At 46.8% G+C, this 25,768-nt stretch overlaps 1 protein-coding gene across 10 annotated transcripts in view; it reads left to right on the forward strand.

Moving 5' to 3' along the window:
- The window catches only part of CACNA1E (calcium voltage-gated channel subunit alpha1 E), a 380,278-nt gene that overhangs the window by 294,404 nt on the left and 60,106 nt on the right, over positions 1-25,768 (forward strand). For 7 of the 10 annotated variants that reach the window (XM_040446512.1, XM_040446504.1, XM_040446506.1 and 4 more), the window contains 16 exons: positions 3,113-3,166; positions 4,023-4,112; positions 5,606-5,815; positions 6,553-6,665; positions 8,349-8,461; positions 8,817-8,948; positions 9,428-9,500; positions 11,553-11,670; positions 13,465-13,532; positions 14,295-14,392; positions 18,542-18,598; positions 19,725-20,372; positions 20,803-21,116; positions 23,407-23,566; positions 24,712-24,841; positions 25,541-25,600. In XM_040446512.1, coding sequence (XP_040302446.1) covers positions 3,113-3,166; positions 4,023-4,112; positions 5,606-5,815; positions 6,553-6,665; positions 8,349-8,461; positions 8,817-8,948; positions 9,428-9,500; positions 11,553-11,670; positions 13,465-13,532; positions 14,295-14,392; positions 18,542-18,598; positions 19,725-20,372; positions 20,803-21,116; positions 23,407-23,566; positions 24,712-24,841; positions 25,541-25,600 — 2,438 coding nt within the window. The remainder of the gene's footprint in view (positions 1-3,112; positions 3,167-4,022; positions 4,113-5,605; positions 5,816-6,552; positions 6,666-8,348; positions 8,462-8,816; positions 8,949-9,427; positions 9,501-11,552; positions 11,671-13,464; positions 13,533-14,294; positions 14,393-18,541; positions 18,599-19,724; positions 20,373-20,802; positions 21,117-23,406; positions 23,567-24,711; positions 24,842-25,540; positions 25,601-25,768) is intronic. The other 3 variants (XM_040446510.1, XM_040446507.1, XM_040446509.1) reach the window with 1 other exon arrangement.

Raw genomic sequence — 25,768 nt, forward strand, 5'->3', positions numbered from 1 at the left:
TTTTCATCCTGAGCAAAGAGGAATTTATTTTAATAAAAAGATACACATGACAGCATTTTTTCCCCTCTATTCTTGGTAGAAAGCATAGCACAGATGTGAGATCTCTCCAGAAAAATTTGGAATATGATTTGATGCTTAGTTGCCTGAGACTTATTCTTCCATAGCAGCTTAGGAATGACACCATGGCACTCCTCTTCTACCCACCAAGACAAAAAAGCTGTCTCAGCTCTGGAGTCAACTTTTGATCATCTGTCAGGGATGAGAGAGTACGTATGATTAAAAGTGCCATTTCAAAGCCAGACAATAAGCACCTCCCATTTAGGACCACCTGCATTTCTTCGCTGCTTCTAGAAGCATGTACCATACCCACTGACTATACTTTCAATTTGCCCTTTCTCCTCCGAGGTTCTCGGGTAGGGGTGAATGTGAACCTCTCCTCCTTTCCAGAATGTTAACTCAGCCTTACTGAGCAGATTTGTCTCCAGGTCTGGCAGGCAGCTTGAAGTTCCCCACTGTCCTTGGCTTCCTGGGTGGAGGAGCCATCTGACAGACCACCCCAGGGAGCAGTCTGGCAGCAGAACTGGAAAAGAACGTTGCCCGCCCTGTCCATGACTCGACTCGTGGTCAGGCAGCACAGGACGCTGTTCTTTGTGGCTCTGCTTTTCAGATACATGCAGAATTCCAAGGCTCCACTTTCTTCCAGTTGGCAAAGCCAGCTCTCTCCTTCTAAGAAAAAAGACGCACTGCAACGTCAGATTGGGCTTCCTGGCCCTTCCCTTTGCAAATGGGGTGTGAGTGAATCAGAGACATATGGGTTACATTTCCCTGGAAAGAGACTCTCAAGTTCGAGAGAGAACTTGGCAAAAGGCTATGGGGGAAGGTGGGGGCAGCTTCCGCACATCCAGAGCCCTCAAGCACTTCCCAGAGATACTCAGCAGCACCACGTGCCCTCCTTCTGCCTTGGGAGTCCTCAGATTAGCCCACCCAGCACCCAGGCACAGTACAGAGCAGATGTGCCTCCCTGGCTGAGGTCATTCATGTTGCTATGAGGTATTTTAACGAGTACCTAATCTTTAAATGATGTCCTCTGAACAACGTGTGCTGTAAATGACTTTAAAACCTCTATGTCTGCATAAAGGAGCATCTCACCAATAACATTTAACCTGTTAACTTAAAGTTTTGCCAGAGGCTGTACTAAAAAGGAAAGCTAAACATTTATGCCTTGGTATAATAGCTATCCTGAGTGGTACCCTCCGAGCTTCAAAATGTTCCCCTCCCTGGGAAATACATTATATGCTCTCAGTTTTATATGCAGGTGGAATTATGGTAATGACTTTACCCTCTTCTGCTTGTCCTTTTACTTGTTACAATTGCTTAAATGAAACCATCATTTAATAGAGCCTGCTGTAAGCTTTTCCCCAGCAGCTGGGATCTTAAGGACTGATGGCTTCCAGCTTCCAGCTTCCTGCCTGTGGCTGAGGTTGGGGTGAGGATTAAACTCATCCACATCACTCCCAATGGAGACACAGAATCCTGTCAGATATGGGACAGAAGGACTAGTTTGTAAGTTTGGAGGAATGCTAGTGAGGTTTATCCTAACAAGTCTTACTAGAAAATAGCCCACTAGTGATGATACCTCCCTGGAATACAGTTCTGTTCCTGGGAGGTCAAGAGGAAAATCCAAGGAACCGCTTGATTCTTTTCCAAATACTGACAACCAGACACAGCATTCCAACACTGGCCAGTCCTGCAGTTCTCCAATTGGGTATCCAAAAATTCAATTCAATTCTGACACTAAACACCACCAGAAGGTAGTGCAGATCCCACAGATTAGGGACTCAGTCCCACAAGCCTGCCATCATTTCACACACCAGCCACAAGTGGAGTCCCGAAGTGACTTGCATTTTTACCCACTCAGTTGCCAATTTAGAGGGTTCCAGGTTGATCATTCCTTGAATGATTTCCAGAACTCAGGAAAGCTATACTTCCTATCACCAGTTTATTACAAAGGATCCAACTCAGGAATAACCAAATGGAAGAGATTCCTCGGGTAAGGTGGAGGGTAGAGGGGGACACAGACCCTCCATGCCCCTTTCAGGCACGTTACTCTCCCAGCACCTTGACATATTCACTAACTCCGAAGCTCCTTGAGCCCCCTCATGGAGGGTTTGTTGTTGTTGTTGTTGTTGTTGTTGTTGTTGTTTTTCCTGAAGATTCCATTATGTAGACATATTTGATTAAATCATTGGGCATTGGTGATTGTGCATTCTCCAGCCTCTCTCCCATCATGGGAACCGGGAGGGGGAATGAGGCTGAAAGTTATAACCTAATCATATGGTTGGTTTTTCTGGTGACCAATGCAGATCCTTAAGTAATGTAGGCGTCTTCGACACTGAGTTGTCTAGTTAGCATACAAAAGACAGTAAATTCCAAGGGTTTTTGGAGCTCTGTGCCAGGAAGGTGGACAAAAACCAGATATTTACTTTTCGTTATATCAGAGGGCCAAATTCACGGCAGACCTGAGCCTCTTTTGCCCAAGCAAGGCAGACTGTAGTGTGGGGGTAAGAGGAAGCAAGCCCACAAGATGCCATTAGCATCTTCCGCTGCTCCTCCTCAAAGAAGTAGACTGGCTGGAGCTCAAAACATGGTTTTATCGCCTGAACGAGGCAGTAGATGTTGCCCTGGTACGCCTTGTATGTGCTGCCGACAAGAAAAACCAAGGAAGCGCCTACTGCTAGAAAAAGTTTAAAGAACCTGGGTAGAAGGAAAAAAATAGAAATGGAAAATTTTCATTGCTATCAGTTTAGGAGATTTTGGTTAGAAAGAGGTAAGTTCTTTCTCTCAACAAATATTACCCGACACAGGGCTGAATTTTAACAGTCAACCTCCAAGTGCCCCCTTACTACAAGAACTTCCTTTCTGTTCTCATCTGCACTTGGGAGCTCCCTCTGTGACCCTTGATGTCTTTCTGAAGCTGGTGCTTGCATGGAGCTATGAACTCTTTGCTCTCTCTCTGTTGCCCTGGGGCCACAGCTGTCCCTAGAGGATTTTTCATCTTGTGAAATAATTTGACATTTACAGATAATTTACTAAACCATTTATTTCCATATAGAGGAAGTCATGCTTGCTGAAGAAAATAAAAACGCTGGAACATCAGCCTTAGAAGGTAAGGAAGTGCTCCAACGCTTTACTGCATTTGCGCCCTCTTACGCTGTGGCAATCTCTTGATCAAAAGAGAAAGAAATAAAAAGAGTGGTGCTCTGGGATTTGAAATGAAAGTCTCTCTGTCATAAAATCCCTCATGCTTTAAAATGAAGGGAATTGAGTCATGGATTTAAATGCTTTTTGAAGTGATGAAAATGAACTCCAATAGCTGCTTTGTTCTAGGGCGTGTGATTGCTACTGTGCAATGAAAAGACCATCATACGACCAGTGGCATGGAAAGGGATCTTCTTTGAAAATTTGCAGGGATCGTCTTGGGACCACTTTCATTAGCAGGAAGTGGCATTATTTTGTTTTTTATTTTTTTAACATTTATTTATCATTGAGAGACAGACAGAGATAGAGCATGAGCTAGGGAGGGGCAGAGGGAGAGGGAGATACAGAATCTGAAGCAGGCTCCAGGCTTTGAGCTGTCAGCACAGAGCCCAAAGCAGGGCTTGAACTCATGAACTGTGAGATCATGACCTGAGCCGAAGTCAGACGCTTAACCAACTGAGCCACCCAGGCGCCCCAGGAAGTGGTATTGTTTATGAAGAACCAGAACAAATAGATATGGAGTGCTTATTTATGACTGCGTGTAGATAGGGTCTGGCAAGGACTCTGGAGCACATGTGTTTCAAGGTGCTGCTGAGCACACGAGTCATGTTTCTATAGACATTCGTGATTTCTGTAACCATGGCTCAGCTGTTTCAAGGCAGTCGCCTGTGTCAAGAGGCCTCTGGCACACAGTCCTCAGCTTTGACCTGAATGATCTGATTGTTCTTGTGTTCTTTCACTGGACTTCCCCTTCCCTGGTACAGTGCTTCGAAGGGCAACCATCAAAAGGAGCCGGACAGAGGCCATGACTCGAGACTCCAGCGATGAGCACTGTGTTGATATCTCCTCTGTGGGTGAGTGGAACCAGTTAGATCTTCTTTTATTGGTCTGAATCTTCTATGTAAAGAAAGATCATGTCTTTTGAGAAGCGCCACAAAGAGGAACAGAATCCAAAGAATCCAGAAAAAGAGAAAGTCTTGGAAATCTAATAGATGACAGGGAGTTGCAGAGAAAAATGGACCATGGGGTTGAGGGCTAAGAATCCAACCAGATTCTTCAAGTGTGTCAGATGTATCCCTTTTACATATATATATACTTTCTGTCCTAAATGTGATAATGAGAACCCACTTTGGGATATTGTTCAAAAGATCCTGAGGACCTGATGCTTCTAGTGACCCCCATTTGAGACCCTGGAATCATTTGCTTAGCCACAGTGGCACCTACCTACTTCCATGTGATGTTTAAACAGATTGTTATGACAGCCCTTAAAAACCCTCTTCAATCCCAGGTTCCCAGACATTCTGGTAAATGCAGATTTTACCTCCCCAGAAAAAGGGAAGGGTCTCACTTCAACCTTTTTAAAAATATATATACTATCAAATTGGCTTCCATACAACACCCAGTGCTCATCCCAACAAGTGCCCTCCTCATCGCCCATCACCCACTTTCCCCTCTCCCTCACCTCCCCCATCAACCCTCAGTTTGTTTTCTGTATTTAAGAGTCTCTAATGGTTTGCCTCCCTCCCTATCTGTTAGTAACTTTTTCTCCCCTTCCCTTCCCCCTGGTCTTCTGTTAAGTTGCTCAAGATCCACATATGAGTGAAAACATATAGTATCTGTCTTTATCTGACTGACTTGTTTCACTTAGCATGATACCCTCCAGTTCCATCCACGTTGCTGCAAATGGCAGGATTTCATTCTTTCTCATTGCCAAGTAACATTCCATTACACACACACACACACACACACACATACACACACACCCCACATCTTTATCCATTCGTCAGTTGATGGACATTTAGGCTCTTTCTATAATTTGGCTATCGTTGAAAGCATCGCTGTAAATATTGGGGTATGTATGCCTCTATGCTTCAGCATTCCTGTATTCCTTGGGTAAATTCCTAGCAGTGCTATTGCTGGGTCATAGGGTAAAAGCAGAAGAGTTGTACATAGCTCATTGCTGCTTTAGGCTGCCAGTGGTAGAAATACCACAAATGCAGCCAATTGACTCCAATGCCTGAAGCATATTTAAAAGGAAAGGCCAGAAAGAAGCTTAATCTATGAAAAACATAAACATCATCCTGTTAGGATTCAGAACACTGGATGTATGTTTCATGTCATGCCCAGGGAATCTTTTGGTTTCCTAAAACTTAGAGTGTCCAGTGAGGATAACCAGGGATCTCTGCTATGGAAACACTTAGCCCATATCAAGGGGATTCCTTGGGCCTGCAACATGGTGGTCACTGAGCCAACTGAAGCTGTCCGTCTCCCCCTTTGAAGGCCCCCTTGCCATGGAGGGTGATCTGTTGTGCAGCCTCATTCTTCTTCTGTACTTGTCTCCCCTTAGGCACACCTCTTGCCCGAGCCAGCATCAAAAGTGCAAAGGTGGATGGGGCCTCCTATTTCCGGCACAAAGAAAGGCTTCTGCGCATCTCTATCCGCCACATGGTCAAATCCCAGGTGTTTTACTGGATTGTGTTGAGCCTTGTGGCTCTCAACACTGCCTGTGTGGCCATCGTCCATCACAACCAGCCCCAGTGGCTCACCCATCTCCTCTGTAAGTGAATAGTGACTACTGGCTGTCACAGGTGCTGCCGAATTGGAATGTGAATGTAAGAGAGCAGGCATCCTACTGGACCTGGCAGTGTTCTGTGAGGGAGGCTAGAGTTGTCCTCAAGGGGTTGGGATATCACATGACCATTCCCCTTGTCATTCATCATTGAACCACTAACTTATCGAGAAGTCAATAAGATAGTGTTAGCCTTGGGTACTTTAAAGCCTTCACTTAGGCTCAATGGTGTAGGCTCAGTGGTGTAGAGAGTTTGGTCACCTAAGTCCTGGGGAGAAAGTTCTTAGGGCAATGGTTACTTCCAGTAGACCAATAAGGGAACTTATAGGTCAGCTCTGAGCAAGGCTGCCACTGGGTGTCAATGAAGATCCAGGATGCTGTCACAGCTGGGTGTGTATAGGTCGAATCTGGCTGTTGCATCAAAGCCATGGTAAAGCTCTTTCTTTCTCTCCTGAGAGCTGTATACCATTTAAAGGATAGTGACAAATCCACCTGTTGAAAAAGAGCAAAGCTAATATGCGGAGTGTGCTTGGGACTCCCAGATCAGAGTGTACGCAGATATCATCAGGTTTTGCCTGGCTTTGACCTGACACGGTCAGTGAATGTCTTTGCGTTATGGGTCCTGCTGGTGTTGAGGGCTCCTCTGTAGGTGAGAGTGTCGGGCTGGGGCATGCAGGAGCCCATGCCATCTATGGAACAAAGGCTTCTTCTTTTGATGCTTTCAGACTATGCAGAATTTCTGTTTCTGGGACTGTTCCTCTTGGAGATGTCCTTGAAGATGTATGGCATGGGGCCTCGACTTTACTTTCACTCTTCATTCAACTGTTTTGATTTTGGGGTAAGTGCTTTGGAGCCCGCCTGTCCTCCTGCTTCGTGTTGATATGCCATGGTTTGAGATAAGCAGCTTGCTCCATTGCTCAGCATGAAGCACTGAAATTAGAATTTATAAAAGGGGAAATAAGTAAGTTAGCTACAGGGAGGTCAGGAATGAGTGAATCCTTCCCACGGTAGGGTTGGTTTGTTTGTTTTTTTAAAGCTCTTTTACTTTTAATGTTTTTATTGAAGTATAACACGTATACCATGGTGCACACTTAAGTGGATAGCTGTATGAATTTGACAGATCTACCCATAGTAAGTTTTGAACCACTTATTGTCTTGGGGGAAGCCTGAGAGAGAACAAAGGAACTGATTCCAGAAGGTGGTTCAGTAAAAAAAAAAAAAAAAAAGAAAAGAAAAAAAAAAGAGAGAGAGAGAGAAGCTTATATACTTGTGTATTTTTTAGTTCAGTTTAAAATTGGGAAAGTTACCTAGATATACCGTCATGCAAACGTGCACGCACACACACACACACACACACACACACACACACACTTGTATTAGCAAGTTCCCACATAGACTATTTCATCCAGTGTTCACTTCCTAAATACTGTTGATATATAAATGTGTTGATATATAAATGTGTGCCTTCAAGATGTTTTGACATACATTTTTGTCCTCCACTGCTTTTGGGACTCCTAACCACTCTATTACATATCAGGAATTATCTTTCTCATTTGAAAATGAGTAAATAGAGAACATCGTGTGCAAGTTCACATAGCCAGTTAGCAGCAGAACTAGGTTGCAAAACTTTGGGTTCCTGAACCACTTCTCTTTCTGCCAAGCCCACTTCTGTTCCTGCCAAATCTTCAGTTATGTGCTAACGATTTTGAGCACTTGCCAATCTGCATTTTAACTTGGAACATATGCTTCTGGGTACGGGCAATTTTCAGGCATAACAGCTAGTGAAAGACCATTCCCTCTCTACATACTTCTCAGCATTGCAGTGAGGATTAATTTTTGTTATTTTTCCTAGAGCACTGTGTAGAATATAGTAGACATTCAGTGAAAATATAATGAAAACAAAGCCAAAATGTTAATTTGACACTACTCCTTCCCACGGCAATCAGATTCTGTGCCACCAAGTAGTACTGTCACATTGGGGTACATGGGACCTGTGTGGCTAAAAGATGCTTCACATACAGGTGAATGAACCTTGTTAGTGCTTCTTGTTAGTGATTCTTGTTAGTGCTAAATTCTCGGACGGTGAGAGAATGTGGACGTTCTCTGAGGTTTTTACATTGGGATGCAACCTGCATTAACTCAAATTTGTTCCTTTGCTTTGAGTATCTTTTGTCTGTCTGTTCAAGGAGTTACTGTGTAAGAACGCTTGTGGCTATCAAATTTGTGCAGAGGCACACTGGCTCTTGTAGTTTTCACCAAGGACAAAACAGCAGTCAGTGAACCAGTCTCCAGCATGAAGGATTGAAGTCAGGAAGAGGAGTGGAGAGAAGTGGGGAGGGAGGCAGTAGAGTCTCATTTTCCTTTGGCAGCCTTCACAAATAGGTAGTCCTGTTGGAGCTGTGCCGGGTGGGGTGGGGAGAGTTTCAATTTCACCGTAGCCCAATGAAAAGTGCTGACTGCTGAATGCCAGAAGGCTCTGCTCTCCTCCTCCTCCTCACTGTGGCTGGGTTTGGCTCTTTAGGTCACAGTGGGCAGTATCTTTGAAGTGGTCTGGGCAATCTTCAGACCTGGTACATCTTTTGGAATCAGTGTCTTGCGAGCTCTCCGGCTTCTAAGAATATTTAAAATAACCAAGTAAGTGATCATAAACTGGACTCTTCCCAACCACCTGTGAGAGCGGAAGCTTCTCTCTCCCTTATTATATTATATTTCCTTCCATCCCCTGTTCTCCCTCGCCATATGTTCCCCTTCCCTACCATGTCCCCGCTCCATTCTTCAGTTCCTCCTTCCCCAAATATCAAACCAGAAAAGTGTCTATGACGCCAGATCCCATGTCACATTCCCAAGGGGAGCCTCATTGTTGCTGACATCTCTCCTTCACACAAATACACAAATGCAGCACATTTCATACACTACCAGGCAGATTCCCAGCTGGATTGGGGATAAGTTTATATTCAGTGTTCACTGCTACAGTGTTTGGGTTTTGTAGGTATTGGGCATCTCTGCGAAATCTGGTGGTCTCCTTGATGAGTTCTATGAAGTCTATCATCAGTTTGCTCTTCCTCCTCTTCCTCTTCATCGTTGTCTTTGCTCTCCTAGGAATGCAGCTGTTTGGGGGCAGGTAAGCACCAATGAACTTTCCATCCAAAGGAGCCTCAAAACCCAGTCTTCAGCCTGTGAGCACTCGGGTTTCTAATTTGATCACCATGATATCATCTTGTTTGCTTTTTTCCATGGCCCATCAACCACTGAGTGTGTGTGGTGGTCTCTGTTTTTAACCTTTTCACACTGTACAGGATTCTGGTTATGGAAAAGACCCCTCTCTTGGGAACTGTCCCTGAAATGTACAGCATGGGGCCTTATAACTCAGGGTCAGCCCAAACCCTATCTCATTATCCATGCCCTTCAAAGTGCACAGTGCATCAGTAATAGCCACTAATAATGCCATCTTCATAAGTTACATTGAATAGGGAGAAATGAAGGAAGAAGAGGATGTGGAGAAAGAGTAAAAGAAGTGATAAAAAGGGAACAATCTCAGGAAGGGAAAAACTTGGTATGTGAGATTTTCATTTTATTCTTCTCTCTGAACTTCTTTCTCAGGTTTAACTTTAATGATGGGACTCCTTCAGCAAACTTTGACACCTTTCCGGCAGCCATCATGACTGTATTCCAGGTATGAGGCCAACTGACAGGTAAAAATGTTAAGTAAGATCTTTTGGAGCTCACACTCAAAAATGGTGATATGTTAATAGAATCCTACTTTTCCTTTCCAGGCTCATCCCAGGCAACTGGGATTCTTGTTAAATAATTATCAACACAATAATTCCTAGAATTTCTGTAGCTACGTTCTTACCAATAATGGAAGAGCTCTATTATAACTACCTGATTGGCCTTTTCCCCATACTTGTGAGTTTGCAAGAGATATTAAGGCAAAGACATTCAGTAACTTATGGTATTTATGACCACCATCAAGTGGGCTTTATTCCAGGAATGCAAGGATGGTTTGATATCCATACATCAATTGATGTGATATACCACATTAACAAAATAAAGGATAAAAGTCATATGATTATTTTAATAGATGCAGAAAAAGAATGTAACAAAATTTAACATTCATTCATGATAAAACTCTCAACAAAGTGTATATAGGAGGAACATACCTCAACATAATAAAGGCCATATATGACAAACCCACAGCCAAATCATACTCAGTGGTGAAAAGCTAAAACCTTTTTCTCTAAGACTAGGAACAAGACAAAGATGTCTACTTGCACCACTTTTTTTAATGTTTGCTGTTATTTTATTTATTTTATTTTATCTTTTTTTTTTATTTTTTTTTCAACGTTTATTTATTTTTGGGACAGAGAGAGACAGAGCATGAACGGGGGAGGGGCAGAGAGAGAGGGAGACACAGAATCGGAAACAGGCTCCAGGCTCTGAGCCATCAGCCCAGAGCCCGACGCGGGGCCCGAACTCACGGACCGCGAGATCGTGACCTGGCTGAAGTCGGACGCTTAACCGACTGCGCCACCCAGGCGCCCCTATTTTATCTTATTTTTAAATTTTAGTTAGCCAACATACAGCGCAATATTGGTTTTAGAAGGAAAATTCAGTGATTCATCACTTAACATACAACACCCAGTGCTCATCACAAGTGCCCTCCCTAATACCCATCACCATCTAGCCCATCCCCCACCCACCTCCCTCCATCAACCCTCAGTTTGTTCTCTATTGTTAAGAGTCTCTTGTGGTTTGTTTCCCTCTCTCCTCTTTTTCCTCCCCCTACCATATGTTCATCTGTTTTGTTGATGAGTGAAATCATATGGTATTTGTCATTCTCTGATGTGTCTTACTTAGCATAATACCTTCTAGCTCCATCCACATCACTGCAAAATCAAGATTTTCTTTTTTTGATGGTTGAGTAATATTCCATTGTATATATGTAGCACATCTTCTTTATCCATTCATCAATCGATGGACATTTGGGCTCTCTCCATAGCTTAGCAATTGTTGATGATGCCTACTTGCACCACTTTTATCCTACATAGTACTGGAAGTCCTAGCCACCGCAGTCAGACAAGAAAAAGAGGTAAAAGTCATCCAAATTGGTAAGGAAGAAGTAAAACTGTCATATCACATTTATGGTTTTCTAAAATTGGAAGCATCTTCTAACCCACGTGTCCATTTAATGAATTATGTTTTCCACCCACCCCCACTATCCCCCCCCCCCACAAAAAATATTTTTAAATCATGGGGGCAAACTCAAAAATAAATAATGCCGAGTGCTATAGAAAACACTGTTTAGCTGGAATCTGAGGCTGAACCAGAACCCAGGTTTCCAGAACTGGAGCCCATGAGGCTCTTTCTAATAATGCTGCTATCTCAAGAACTATACACTTGGCTCCCCTGGCATAGTCTGGTAGTGACCAGACCACTTGATCTGTGTGATTACCATAGACTTGGCAAAGCTGGAGATGGAGGGAGTCTGTAGTCTGAGGAATAGAATCTTTCCTTTTGATGCTTTCTTTCTATTTTTCAATGCCTTTCTTCCTTATCAGAAGAAAGTTTAGAATTGCTCATAAAAATGACTTTATTTTTCTCCCTGGAAGAATAGCCAAGCAAGAGGTAGATGGAAAAAACCTAGGCGAGAATTTTCCTTTTTGCATTAGCCCCATTTTTTCAACCAACCCAGGTCTCTGACTTGCCTATTGTTTGCTTTGCCTAGATCCTAACAGGTGAGGACTGGAATGAGGTTATGTACAATGGGATCCGCTCCCAGGGTGGAGTTAGCTCAGGCATGTGGTCAGCTATCTATTTCATTGTGCTCACCTTGTTTGGAAACTGTATCCTTTTTAAGATGCTCCTCTTTGTGCTCTTTGCCTGCCTGGACCAGCATTTGAGGAGGGTGGTGATGGTGGTAGAGGTGGGTGGGGTTTTTTTAGGGCATCAGGGTAGCATTGGGGTGGATATAGTTCAGTGTACTAAGAGAAATAAGGATTCTGATTTTAAGGAAATTGTACAGTAGTTGGGTAAAGAAGACAAATATAAACAAGAAGATAAAGTATTATCTATATCTACAACATACACAAATAATAACTTATGAGGCTCTTACATTGAACAGTTGGAGATGCTATCAGCTGGGGAAAATAAGAGTTGACAAAGATAACTGTAGGCTGAAATAGTGACCACACTGTAATACTAATAAATTAATTACATGTTAATATAGAATAGGACTGGTCACATAGTAAGCTTTCAAAAATATTAGTGCTATGACTAATACTAATACTCCTAAGCATAGCCAACATTTATTGTATTTGTGCTATTCATGAGACCCTGTACTAAGTGTTTTACAGGTACCATTTCATCTAATCCTTACCTTACCATCTAATCCTTAAGACTTAGATGAACTAACTTGACCAAAGTCAAAAAATTATTAAATTATAAAGGGAGACTGGAAATTGAGTCCATTTAATTCCCAAACCTATGTCTGGTCATAATATATAGACTAGGAAGATTTATGTTTTAATCCCAACAATTCTGTTTACCAGCTGTGTGGCCTTGGGAAAGTCCCTTAATCTCTCTGAACTTCTAGTTTTCACATCTGTGGGGAGGATGACAGCATTTACCCCTTTGTTGTGCATAGTAAGTGATATAATTTCTTTGGATGCACCTTATAAACTGTGAACTTCTACACGATCATTAAATGTTTTGGGGGAATGAGATTTGCCTTAAAATGGGATTGGTGGAGTGAAAAAGGAGAGCCATGTGATATAGCTGGACTTTGGCTTTTCCCATAGTCTCACAGAGAGAAGATACTCCTTTAAGTTATCTGCTGTGAAAATTTCTAGGGGTCAGAGCAGACTATGAACCAAACATGAGAAACCCATAAAAAGAAAGTTAATGCAGTGCATCACAGAAACAGAAGGTCAGTTTGTCACAATGGCACCTTGATTTTCCTATTACTCTGAGGGTAGTTAGACCTGGACTTTTATGCTGGAACCACTTCTGTGTTCCACAACACATGGACCCCAAAAAGAGTTGGAAAATTGGGACTTCAGAGGTTAGAGCTTGGAATAGAAATAGGTTCTATAATGACCTTGTGTGCTCTGTAACATTTTTGTTAAATGAAATATGGAAGACTTCCAGGATAAGAAGAATGAGAGAAATAAGTTAGCATCCCATTATTGAGAACCAAGCAGTGATGGAGCTGTGGAATCTCATTTCTTTTCATTTTTAAGAACAGAGTAGTAGGATTGGTCTAGGTGGGCTTCAGTTCCAGCCTCTCAGAAAGGAGACATGAGCTCCTGCATTGAGCTCCCTGTTGTCATGATGTTCAGCCGATCTCTATTCAGTAAGCCGTGAGGAGAGGCCATAGCTATCTAAAGGCCTCCTTACTCCACCTTGGCCCCTGAGTGGTTGGATTTAGCTATTTCTTTGTCCTATGCAAAGAGAAGATAAGTGGAAGAGGGAATATATATTCCCCTTCAGACAGGGCTGCATAACCCCTGCTTAATCAATGCTTTGGGGTAACTTCTGTTCCTGCTGGTATCCCAGCAGGAAAGACCTAGAGATGCCGTCTCAGTCTTGCTGAAGCCTTTTGTTTTTCTTACTCGCCCGTCCTTAACTCATCACCCCAGACACACTGCTGAATGTGTTCTTGGCCATTGCTGTAGACAATCTGGCCAATGCCCAAGAGCTGACCAAGGTAAGCATTCTCTGGGGATCTGATGGTTCTCTAATGCCATTGGGCACTTCATCAACTGGGTAGATGATGAAATGGGAATGATATATCTGTTTTGCATACCTCACAGGATTATTGTTAGGATCAAGTGAAATAATGTATAGTATGTGAAAAACAGAGCAGGCTAAGTAAGATGTGTGTTCTTAGTAGCTCTAGTCATTTCACCTGAACTGGCTTTCCCCAGTGTCATCACAAAGAAGAGACATTTACAACAGGAATATAGGTGAGGGGATGGGGTCCCTGCCTGATCACTTGGGATGATGCCACTCAGCTTGGCAGAGGAGAGGGCATGAGTAGAGGCACAGTCTCAGCATTTTACTTCACGGGGTTCTGCCTAGAAGGGCCCTGCTCCATCACTTCCAGGTACTGCAGAACATCTGAGAGGTGTTGGCTCTAGCTTCTGACCTCCATAGCTGTGGGTAGCTCCACTGAGGGCTAGGAGCTTGGGGTAGAATTCCATGGATTTCCTGAAGAATTGTGAGGAAACCTTTGGGGCAAGGTGGAAACCAGAAACTGGCCATGCCAGGGCTGAAAGGGTTCTGTTTCCAAAAGGGCCTGGCGCCTGGCCTCCTGAAGTCTCTGAGCCAACCCACCCTCAAACTGCCTTGGTTAACCTCTTCTCCTGCCTTCCTCATTTCACCTGGTCTCCAGAACTTGGGGGGAGAGCCAAGGCAGCTATTCTCCTTCACGGGGATACCAGCAAACCCATCCCTGCTCTGTGTCTAGGATGAACAAGAAGAAGAGGAAGCCTTCAACCAGAAACATGCATTGCAGAAGGCCAAGGAGGTCAGCCCGATGTCTGCACCCAACATGCCTTCTATCGAGTGAGTTGGCTGTCCCCACTTCAGTGACCCCTGGGCTCCTGTGCTAACAGCCAATTAATTCATCAACTCAGAATGGTGTATTATCAGAGGATGCCTACTCCATGCCAGGAGATGTCCTGTGAATATAGCAGTGAGCAAGATGAAGTCTCTGTTCTCCCAGAGCTTTTATTTCAGTGAGCTAGATAAGAAACATACGTAAATAATTTTAGACAGTGATAATTGTGGTAAGGTAAATAAAACAGGGTAATAATGCAGAGGAATAAGAATTGGGCGGAGTACTTATAGGCAGTCTGGGAAGGATTCCTTGAAGAGGTGATATTCAAGCAGAGATCTAAATATGGAGAAGGCAGTCATGTAAAATTATGAAGGAAGAGTGTTCTCCAGCAAGGTGCAGTGAAGCTGATATGCAGGGAGCAAAGAAGACTAGGAGACAAGGCCAGGGAGATCCTGAAGAACCAGGTAAAGGATTTTAGCTTTTATTCTAATGGCAACCATGGAAGGTCTAAAGTGGAAGGATGGGTATGACCTGATTTACACTGATAGTAGGTCACTCTTCCCTGTAGAGAATGGATTTGTCGGGGCCAAGAGTGGAGATGGGGAGACAGATTTGGCCATTACAGTAAAGTAGGTGACATATGATGGTAGTTGAGACCATCGTAGCTGTGGAGGAGATGAGAAGCAATCACATTCAGTCTATGCTTTGGAAAGAGAACCAACAGGAAGAGGTGATAGATTAAATGTCATGGGGGTGGGGATAAAAAAAATATTTCTCTCAAGTTTTAAGGTTTGATGCCTAAGCAACTGGGTAGATGGTGGTGGTATTTACTGATAGTCTAGAGAACAGTGCGAGATTCATTTTGGCCACATTAAATTTGAGATACTTAGAGGACATCCAAGTGAGGATGTTGAATAGGCCATTGGTTACATGAGTCTGAAGCTTAGAAGAGAAGTCAGGGTTAGAAATAAAGATTTGGGGGGAGCCATTTGAGTTTGGATGGCATTAAACTCTCAGCATGAGTGAGCTGGCATGGAGTGAATCGTAGTGGAGACAGAGCTGCTAAGGACAGAAACCCAGAGCACTCCTGTGCCTCGAGGTCCAGCAGACAACAAACCTGCAGAGGAGACTGATGGGGGCAATTAGGAGTAGGAAGAAAGAACAAGGAAGGGTCATGTCCTGGAGACCTGGAGAAGAAAACTCTTCAGGAAGTAGCGACTGGACAGTACAGCTAACTACTGTTGAGAGATCACATGAGATGAGGACAGAGAAGGGACCATTTCTTTTGGCAAAATGAAAGTTGTTGCGGACCTTCAGTTTCAGTGGCCCGGTGGGAACAGAATCCAGATGGAATGAATTAGGGGGAGGATGAGAGATTAGAGAGTGGAGCAGCAAGTATAGACTTTGAGGATCCAACCTGAACCTGTGGTTGCTGGTAGAACTAGCAGGAACTAGCAGGGTGTGGGCCCTGTGTGGAGCTGGAAGAAGGTGTTGGAGGAAGGGTTGAGAATCCCTGTTGTGACTTCTGAGCCTGTGCAAGGCCTATGTGGGCATCCCTGGGGATCGATGGGGAGACTTTGAGACCCCTGGTAGGTATAACTCTATCCTGACACCAGACCCCGTTATCTATTCCCAGAAGCTGGTAAAGGAGGAGCCTTTCTTTGCCAAGTGCTCATGGGAAGGTCTCTGAATGTCTGCTGCCTTTCCCTGTAGAGGCATTCTTGGTTTTATGTGGGGGTCTCCTTCCCCTGGATGATCCTCATCTTGCCCTCACCTTTCAGAACTGAAGGTTTGGCCTCTCAGCCCCTTCTTTGTGCGTGAGAAAATACTGCCCTGAAAATTTGTTAAAGATTGATGGAGAAAGGCAGAACAACTCCTTCCTCTCTGGAATAATCTCTGGGCCTTGAGTAGTTCTTTCCCCACCTTCCTTGCACTCGTGAGTTTGGGTTAAAAATACACACACACACACACAGGTATGCAAACATGCTGGTGGGTAGGGCTGGCTGTCACTTAGGAGTGGGTGGTTCTATTTACTGAGATGAGGAAGCCTGAGGAAGAGTGGGTTTGGAGACGTGAGTTGGGAAGATGCTTGGCCCAGAGTAGAAACTCCCTATTTATAGAATGAAAGAATGAATGAAATGCTGGTAGGGCATAGGGCTGTAGGCAGTGAGCTGTGTGTGTATCTGGGCCTGGAGAGGTGGAGCAAGGTGCTGTAACTCTCCACGATGAACAGAGATACGGCTCTGGTTGCAGTACGTTGCTGTAGGGTATGTGCTGCTGCTAGGAACTGTGTCAGGGTGGGTGTGTGCTGCTGGGGAGGGCAAACGAGACCCCTGATTTCTGGGCTGCTGTATAACCAAGGTGTGGCTGTCTATAAAGAAACATGAAAAGCGTGTTGTTACAAATCAGAAGGTCTGAGGGCTGGTTCTGTAACTCACATGCTCAGTATACTTGGAGAGAGAGCCACTTAGGATTCTAGAATGTCTGTTTCCCCATCTTTGAAATGGAAAGAACACCAGCTGCCCTTCCTGATCCACAAGGTTCATGTAAGGTGTATGTGAGGTCACATATGCATGAGTTGGGAGATATGTCGATGCTTCTCTGTATGATTTTGAGAATGAAGGTATATTCATGATGGGGTGTGAATTTGGATCTTCGTACGTGTGAATGGAGAAGTGAAGAGGAGTTTGAAGTGTATCTGATTTGTGTGGGAATTAAAAGTTGGGTCTCTCTTTGGTGTGTGTGTGTGTGTGTGTGTGTGTGTGTGTGTGTGTGCGTGCGCGCGCACCTGTGTGCATTCACAAGAAAGAGAATTCTTCCATGTACTTAAACTCTTACACATGTGCTTCTGGAGAATGGCTATTTGAGTATTTGAGGATTTGCAAATAGACGGCAGAATCTGCCTTCCCTAGTGGGTGTGCATGCTGCCTGGCTAGTGTGTGTGCTTCTATTTCTAGATGCTACCCATGCTCCTTGGCACCACCAGCCCACGTGTGCCTTATTGCATTGCAGCTGCCTGTGCTGAAGGGTGCATGCAGACGGGGGCTCACAGGCATCTCCACTCTGTGGATGCGTGTACACATTGTGCCTCTTCCAGATGCCAAGCGAGGCTCCAACCAGCTGCCTCTACTCCCTCCACCCACCCACATGTCATGCTCCCCTGTGCATGTGAGACATGGCAGTTGAGCAGTGCCGCTTTACCTAGCATGTTCTCCATTGGTCAGGGAGGGCGCAGCACTTGCCAGCCTCCTAGGTCTAATCAGGGTCCCACTGGGCCAAACTGGGGCTGTCAGCCGGGGACTTGGGGCGAGCTCACTCCACAGGTGTCCCAGATGTGTTGTCCTCTACCTGAGCATTGATCTTGCAGTGACGGCTTTGTTTGTACGAGTCCTTTTTGCCTTTGTGGGTGATTCCCACACCCTGCCTGTCTGACCTTCTATCGAGCTTGTAAACAAAAGGAAACAGCATGTGTATGTCTGTAGAAAGATTTTTTTTTCCCCTGTGCATGACTAAGAAGGTTATTACTGTGTTTTACCTGAATGAACAGATGGAACCTGGAAGGCCTCTGGCCAGGGTCACTGTGTCGCACAATTGCAGGGGACATGGCACATATCTTGAAGTACATGGACAGCAGCTCATGGAGTGGTGACCCTGCCTCTGGCCATGGGCTACTGTGTGGCTTTGATGGTGTGCATGGCAAAGCATTTGTTCTTGCATATTTTACAGTGATTGGAGTGATGAGTTGTGAAGTCACACCCCTGTGAATATCCTGGAAATGATGGAGGGAAATACAACTTTCATGCAAGTTTATGCGGTTTCCAGAATAGCTCTCTTGAAGGGTATTTAGGTACAGGTGTGAGTGCCGGGCATGATGATCGAGCACCTGAAGCTACGTACTCTACGAAATGACATATCCATTGTGTCCCTGCATGTACGCTTCAAAAACTAGATCCGCGTGTTTGCACAGAGTAAGAAGCAAAGGTCACTCCCTTGGCAAATTGAAGGTCGGGAGTCTACGGAGGGCAGCAGGCATGTGGAGAACGTACGGGCACGTAGAGGACTCTGTGCCTCTTCCTGAAAATTGGCTGGTGGCTGTGGGGCTTGTGGTTCTAGGAGGCTGGGGTGAACTGAACCTGTTCGTTTTTCTTTCCCAGAAGAGACAGAAGGAGAAGACACCACATGTCGATGTGGGAGCCACGCAGCAGCCACCTGTATGTGTGTACCGGTCTGCGTGTTTGTGAGTGGTTATGTGTGTGTGTAGGGACACCGTGTCTTTGTTCTCACCACACAGTGGGCAGAGTGGCGCTGGGTGTGTATGTCAGTGTGCGTTGTGGTGTGTGCGTGTGTTCCGTGCACATGGTTTGTGGACACTATCCTCTGCACCTTCCGACATGTGCTTATATCAGTGTGTGTCTAAGGTATGTGACCCTGTGTGTTGTTCACTCCTCTGCGCGGCCTGTGAGTGGGCACGCGTTGGTGTGGGTAATTGGTGTTGGTGGGTGTGCCTTGCACGTAGGCAGTTGTGTACAGCCAGGTGTGGGCCTCAGTGAGGATGCGTGTGGGCACATGTGAGTGAAAGAGTAGGTGACTACCCTTCCGCCCGTGTGAGCCCACTCCCGGGTGCTCTCCTGCGTGCATATGTCTGCGTGTTCCTGCCGCCACATGAGATGTTCAGCAGCGGCTTGGAGAATGAGCTGCTGGTGGGCTCTACACGTGCAGACTGTGGCTTTTATCGGCTGTTGTGGAAGAGATCCACGGCACTCTTATTTTTTGAGGGGGATGACTCCGTGGGTCTGCCTGTCACTGCCGTCCGTCATCCTCCAAGAGTAGCCCACCATTGCGCCTTTCAGCCTGTGCTATCCCAGGCTGTCATCTGAGGGACCAAAGACAGGGAGAGTAGGAGGAAGAAAGATCTCTGACCTTGAATTAAGGGCCAGTGGTGAGCAGAGGGTGGGTACAGGTTGGTGCGCTGAGAGCAAAGGAGAACAGGGGAGTGAAAACCTGGCAAGCCTTCTACTCCTCTCCTGCAGGCCCTGGGGGCTCAGTCCTAGGCTGATCCCTGCCCGCCCTTCGACTACTGCAGAGCAGGGATTAGGGTGGGAAGCCCCACACACCAGGAGGCGCTGGTCCAACCACCTACTCGTGCGTGGCCCACTCGGCTCCTTGCATCTCTCTGTGCTTCCTGTCTGCAGGTCCTAGGCTCTCCCGTTTGCTGCCCCCCATGTGTCCCACCCCTTTCCCGTGGCTACTGAGGGCTGGTCTACACCCTTGTGGCTCCCTCCCTGGCCTTCAGCGGTCAGCTCCTGACCGTGGTCCTCACCCTTTCCTCTTTGGCAGGAGGGAGCGGAGGCGCCGGCACCACATGTCAGTGTGGGAGCAGCGCACCAGCCAGCTGAGAAGGCACATGCAGATGTCCAGCCAGGAGGCCCTCAACAAAGAGGAGGCCCCACCAATGAACCCCCTCAACCCCCTCAACCCGCTGAGCCCCCTCAACCCACTCAACGCCCACCCGAGCCTCTACCGGAGACCCAGACCCATTGAGGGCCTGGGCCTGGGCCTGGAGAAATGTGAGGAGGAGCGCATTAGCCGCGGGGGGTCCCTCAAGGGGGACGGAGGGGACCTGCCGAGTGCCTTGGACAACCAGAGGAGCCCCTTGTCCTTGGGCAAACGGGAGCCACCATGGCTGGCCAGGCCGTGTCATGGTAACTGTGATTCGACCCAGCAGGAGGCTGGGGGAGGGGAGACTGTAGTGACCTTCGAGGACCGGGCCAGGCACAGGCAGAGCCAGCGGCGCAGCAGGCACCGTCGTGTCAGGACCGAAGGCAAGGAACCCTCCTCCACCTCCCGGAGCAGGTCTGCCAGCCAGGAGCGGAGTCTGGATGAAGGGGGGCCCACCGAGGGGGAGAAGGACCGAGAGCCCAGGGCCAGCCACGGGGGCAAGGAACCCACAATCCAGGAAGAGGAAAGAGGCCAAGACTTAAGGAGGTAAGTTAGCTGCAGGAGTGCCCTGGAGGCATAGAGCCCTCCTGGTGTTAAGGATGCTTCAATACAATCCCGCCTGGCGCTCACTTTTCCCTTTTATAAAATGGAAATGATACTGATGCACCCTTTATAAGGCATGTGTAAATATGACACACAGTGGGCTCTGTCCCCCTGAAACCCAGAGACTGGTCTTCTAGGGCATCTCCTGTTGGGTGTGGGTCATAGGTGGATGGATGGGAACAAGGCACGGACAGCGCCTGTGGGTCTTAGCTCCTCTCTGCCTGGGTGGGTGGGGGTGAGAGGCAGCAGATGCCATGCTCTGAGCGAGGCTCCTTGCGCTTCCCCCCACTTTCCCTCTTGCCTGGCTCACCAGCCACTTTAGAACATCTTCTTCTGATCTGAGCACCAGCCGTCTCCTCCTCTGTCTCCGCAGGACCAACAGTCTGATGGTGCCCAGAGGCTCTGGGCTGGCAGGAGCCCTCGACGAGGCCAACACACCCTTAGTCCAGCCGCAGCCAGAGTTGGAAATGGGGAAGGACACGGCTCTGACAGAGCAGGAGCCGGAGGGCAGCAGTGAGCAAGCTCTGCTGGGGGATGTGCAGTTGGACATGGGCCGGGCCATCAGTCAGAGTGAGCCCGACCTCTCCTGTGTCACGGCCAACACGGACAAAGCCACCACTGAGAGTACCAGCGTCACCGTCGCCATCCCCGACGTGGGCCCCTTGGTGGACTCAACTGTGGTTCACAGTGAGAACACAAGTCCCTGTCCCCCTTCACCCTCACCACCCATCCCACCCAGGGCTGGGGACAGTTATGGCTCCGGAGTCGCTCAGTAAAGCAACGTGAAAAGCCCCACCAGCAGAACGAAATCATTCTTCAGCAAGGAAACAATAGGAGCAGTTTTATCTAGGTTTGCAGGAAAAATAAGTTAGAATTTTCTCCATCTTTAGTTTTATCTGTAAAATTTGCTTACTCCTTGGCCCCTGTGACCATCATAGAGACGTCAGAGAGATCACATGTGGTTTTGTAGCCAGATGTATATATGTGGCTATTTGATGTATCATGTGAACACTCGATGGCACTCTCCAGGACCTCCGAGGGGCCATGTCACCCGGACAAGCTAGGGAACCCGTGTGGAGCAGGAGATGGTCCAGACCGCTTAGTGTATGGCTTCCAAACCTGTTTCTCCTGAGGCCTCAGTTTGTCAACCCTAAAGTGAAGCACTGAACTGGGTGATCACTGAGGTCTTCCTCAGCACTAACATTTCATGAATTTATTACTCTTATTTACTCTTTTCTCCTAGGAGCTTTTACTCAGTTTCTCTGATAGATTCCTCAGGCAATGGATGTTAATCTCCAGACCTCAAAAGGAAACAGCAGAAAGCCCTCCATCTACCCCCATCCCTGCCCTAGCCTAACCTCACCCCTATCCTCACTTCAGCCCCACCCCCTTTCCTGCCCTAACCCTGCCTCTATCCCCATACTAAACCCACCCCCACCCCAACTTCACCCCCACCCCTCACCCCACTTCCATTCCTGCATTAATTCTGGCTGCCACCTCATGCTCACTGAATTATGACCAGAGGGCTCTACCCTTGCTTTTTTTTCCTTCTGATTTTTCCCATATATCTCTATTTTCATAGGACAGTCTCCTCTTCCTGTTTTTCTTTCTTCTGCTCCCTCTCCATTGCTTTACTTTCTGTACACTCAAAATGCCAGTACTGCTTTAAAAAGTGAAGTCTCCCATGTTCACTGCTCCTGGGCTTGGTTGACTTGGGCATGTCTCAGGATGTCAGACTCACAACCTCTTGTGGTGTGTGTTTAATTTTATGCTCTAATAAGTAAATCTTTTGGACCCTCTCTTATAAGAAACATCAACAAAGTTTGGCCTTCCTCTGCTCCTGTCCTGGGGCTAGTCTATGGCCTTGGTCATAGGTAAGGGCATAATGTCACAGGGATCTGGGATCATTTACCTTTTGGAAGGACCCAGAAGGAGCCAGAGCTTCAGAGCTCTGCTGCTTGCACAAGGCTCCAGGGTAGAGTTGGTCACTGAGAGAGAACAGTGGGAGAGTTTGACTGAATCCCTTGCCCACTCAACTTTAGCCTCCCTGCCACTTAACCCACACTGTAAGTTGCATGTGGAAACTGAGGGTGGCGGCCCAAAAGCTCCACTCAGTCTCTGACTCCTTCATCCTCCTAGCCCTGGAAGGCCGTCATGGTCCCATATTTGCATGAATATTGCATTCCCGTTTCAACATTAATCACGACTGGAAAAAGCACAGCCAGAGAGTCAGCTGCAAACAGAGTAATGGTTTCTTAAAATCTTCCATTGCAGTGTGATATCATTGAAAGGATATAGGATTTTGAGTTGGGAACTAGCTGTATGAACTGAAGATAGATAACTTGAATTCCCTGAACTTCACTTTTCCCATCTGTATAATGGACATAATATATGCCGCTCAAGGTGTATTGTTGTGAAAATTCAATAAGTAAATGTAGACAAAGAATCTAGATTTTTAGATATAACTTTGTAAGCCTTACAACAGAAATAATCGTTCTGTTACCCTGGGAAACATGATTATTATTATTATTTTTTTAATGTTTATTTATTTTTGAAAGAGTGAGACAGAGTGCAAGTGAGGGAGGGGCAGAGAGAAAGGGAGACCCAGAATCTGAAGCAGGTTCCAGGCTCCGAGCTCTCAGCACAGAGCTCGACACGGGCCTTGAACTCATGAACCATAAGATCGTGACCTGAGCTGAAGTCGGACACTCAACCTACTGAGCCACCCAGGTGCCCCACATGATTATTATTTATATGCCCAAAAAGGCTGTCATGTAAAATTAGGGTGAGGGTCAGGCTAGGAGGAGAGTAAGGGCTTCACAGTGTAATCTAACAAACCCAGTGCTTGCAGGGTGCCTGGCTAGATGCATTCCTGTAACCCCTTCCCCTCGTCTCTATCCCATCCCTGTGGAAAACAAAAGGTGCTATTCTCACATGCAGCGAGGTTTCTGATGATTTCAACATGTGCCTTTCACAGTTAGCAACAAGACTGATGGAGAAGCCAGTCCTTTGAAGGAGGCAGAGATCAAAGAGGAGGAGGAAGAGGTAGAGAAGAAGCAGCAAAAGAAGGAGAAGCGTGAGACGGGCAAAGCCATGGTTCCCCACAGCTCTATGTTCATCTTCAGCACCACCAACCCGTAAGGCACCTTCCTATCGCTCGCCCTTTGGCACATGGTAGACGACCAGGGTTAGAGCCAGAGTTGGGGTGATGAGGAGGAGAGACGAGGGTCCGCTCGCCCCCCCTGATCCTTCTCAGTGAACTGTGGCCAGACATCTGAAACATGTGGGGTGCTCCCTGGTAGAAGTGTGTCATGAGGTTGAATCACCGCTGAGCTCTGTGCTGCATCTGAAGAATAATTTAAGACGGAGAAGCATGAGCAATGTCATGAGAAAAGGACCCTTTACCTCAAATTGTTCAGTAGGTTGTGTCGAGGGCTGGGGTGGGAGCAAGGAAATCTACTTGGGATGTGTCACCAAATATTTCAGTGGTGGACAGAACTGTGAATATGGAGCCTGGCATAAATAGACCACCCACTGGAGTTTAAGAGGATTGGTCCCACTTCCCTATATGTGGATTTTGAAATGGGCATGTTCCTCAAAGCAGAGGTAGGGCTATGAGATGGAGGTGGCAGAGAAGATTCTGGAAGGTTAGACTGAGCTGCCTTTGCCCTGGAAATGAGCAAGATGTACACATAGACCAGCTTCTGAGGCTAGGAAGACAGAAAGGTTTTCAGTGACCACACGGGCAGTATTCAGACAAGCCTCTGGGAGGGAAGGAACTCGGGCTAAGGTATATCGGATCACCTGAGTCCAGAATACAATCTATAGAATATGATCACTTTAATCAGAATACCTGGGGCTCATGAAAACCTGTTGTTCCTCTCATCAGGAATCTTAAAATCAAGGTCTGTTTTTACATTTCTGGCTGCTTATGATTTCCTTGCTATGCCCCAGTTTCTGTACAGTGGGGGAGGTGACACTGAGATACAATGGAGGGTCCCATGTAGCTATGCTGAGTGCGTGTAATCTGATGCTGGCTGCTCCCGTGCCTGCAGATAATGTATTTGGCTTGCGTACCGTAGCCTCTAACCGATCTGATTACCTTCTCCCACTGGAGCTTTAAATCAAGGGTGGTGCCTGAGAAATTAAATTGCTCTCCCCATGGCTTCCTCTGGCCAGGGCCTGGCTGTCTGGAAGAGGCTGATGAGCAGGAGGGTGGGGAGTAAGAGATGGGGATGGGAGGGAAGCAGAGGCAGCTCAGAAGGCCCTTCCACCCCCACAGGATTCGCAGGGCCTGCCACTACATTGTGAACCTGCGCTACTTTGAGATGTGCATTCTCCTGGTGATCGCAGCCAGCAGCATTGCCCTGGCAGCCGAGGACCCTGTCCTGACCAACTCGGAGCGCAACAAAGTGGGTGCACGGGAGCCGTTTGCAACCTCCGTAATACCCTGGTACCCACCCCATCCCAGCCCCTCCCCATCCCAGCATTAAAAGTGAATTAAGGCAGGTTCCTGGGGAGTGAAGAAGGGTTAAGAAATGGTCCATTCCAGTCCCTCAGGGCAAAGTAGGGACCATTTCAAGACCAGCCCCTTTTCTCCAGTCCCCACTCCCCAGCCACACTGTGTGCTGTTATGTTTCAGCAGTGGGCCTTCTCCCCCGAGCCAGCCAGGTCTTACAGGGTCATGTAGGGTCATGAGGGATTTGCATGAAGTTGGGGAGCTGAAGCTCTACCCCAGGCTGCTGAGACATCTCCCGGAGGTCCTAAGGGTGTATGTTGGGAAGTATGAGGGAGGTCAGGAGGATTGGAACTGACAAGGATTCTAGGTCCTGAGGGAGATATTTGTGGGGCCATTCAGACCCAAGAAGTGAAGGTCTGCCCAAGGGGAGGGAAGAGCCAAGGACTGACCGCTAAGTCCTGCGGTTCCAGCAGTAACGCCTGGCCCCGCTCCTCCTGTGTCCAGCTAACAGGCTCAATCCCAAGCTTCTGTCCTGAGGTAGAAACGAGTTGGATTGGGGGTGCAGGACTGCATGCACACGGGCAGTCAGGCATGTGTATAGCCGGGTGGCCACACGTGATGCTCTTCCCCTTCACGGATATGTGTCTTACAGGTCCTGAGGTATTTTGACTATGTTTTCACTGGCGTGTTCACCTTTGAGATGGTTATAAAGGTAAAAGCCTCTAGAGAAAAGCTGGGCTACGGGGTTTAGATGGGTCATGTGTCTGCTCCTTTAGTTTGGTGCCCTTCCCCAGTGCTGCCACCTACCAGCCAATGACAGAACCTCAGTAGGGCCTCCAGCCACGCCTCCTCTGGCCTCAGAATTCTGATGAAGTCTGTC

This window comes from Herpailurus yagouaroundi, unplaced genomic scaffold, assembly GCF_014898765.1.
Source record: "Herpailurus yagouaroundi ecotype Mexico unplaced genomic scaffold, PumYag 195, whole genome shotgun sequence".
NCBI classification, from domain to species: Eukaryota; Metazoa; Chordata; class Mammalia; order Carnivora; family Felidae; genus Herpailurus; species Herpailurus yagouaroundi.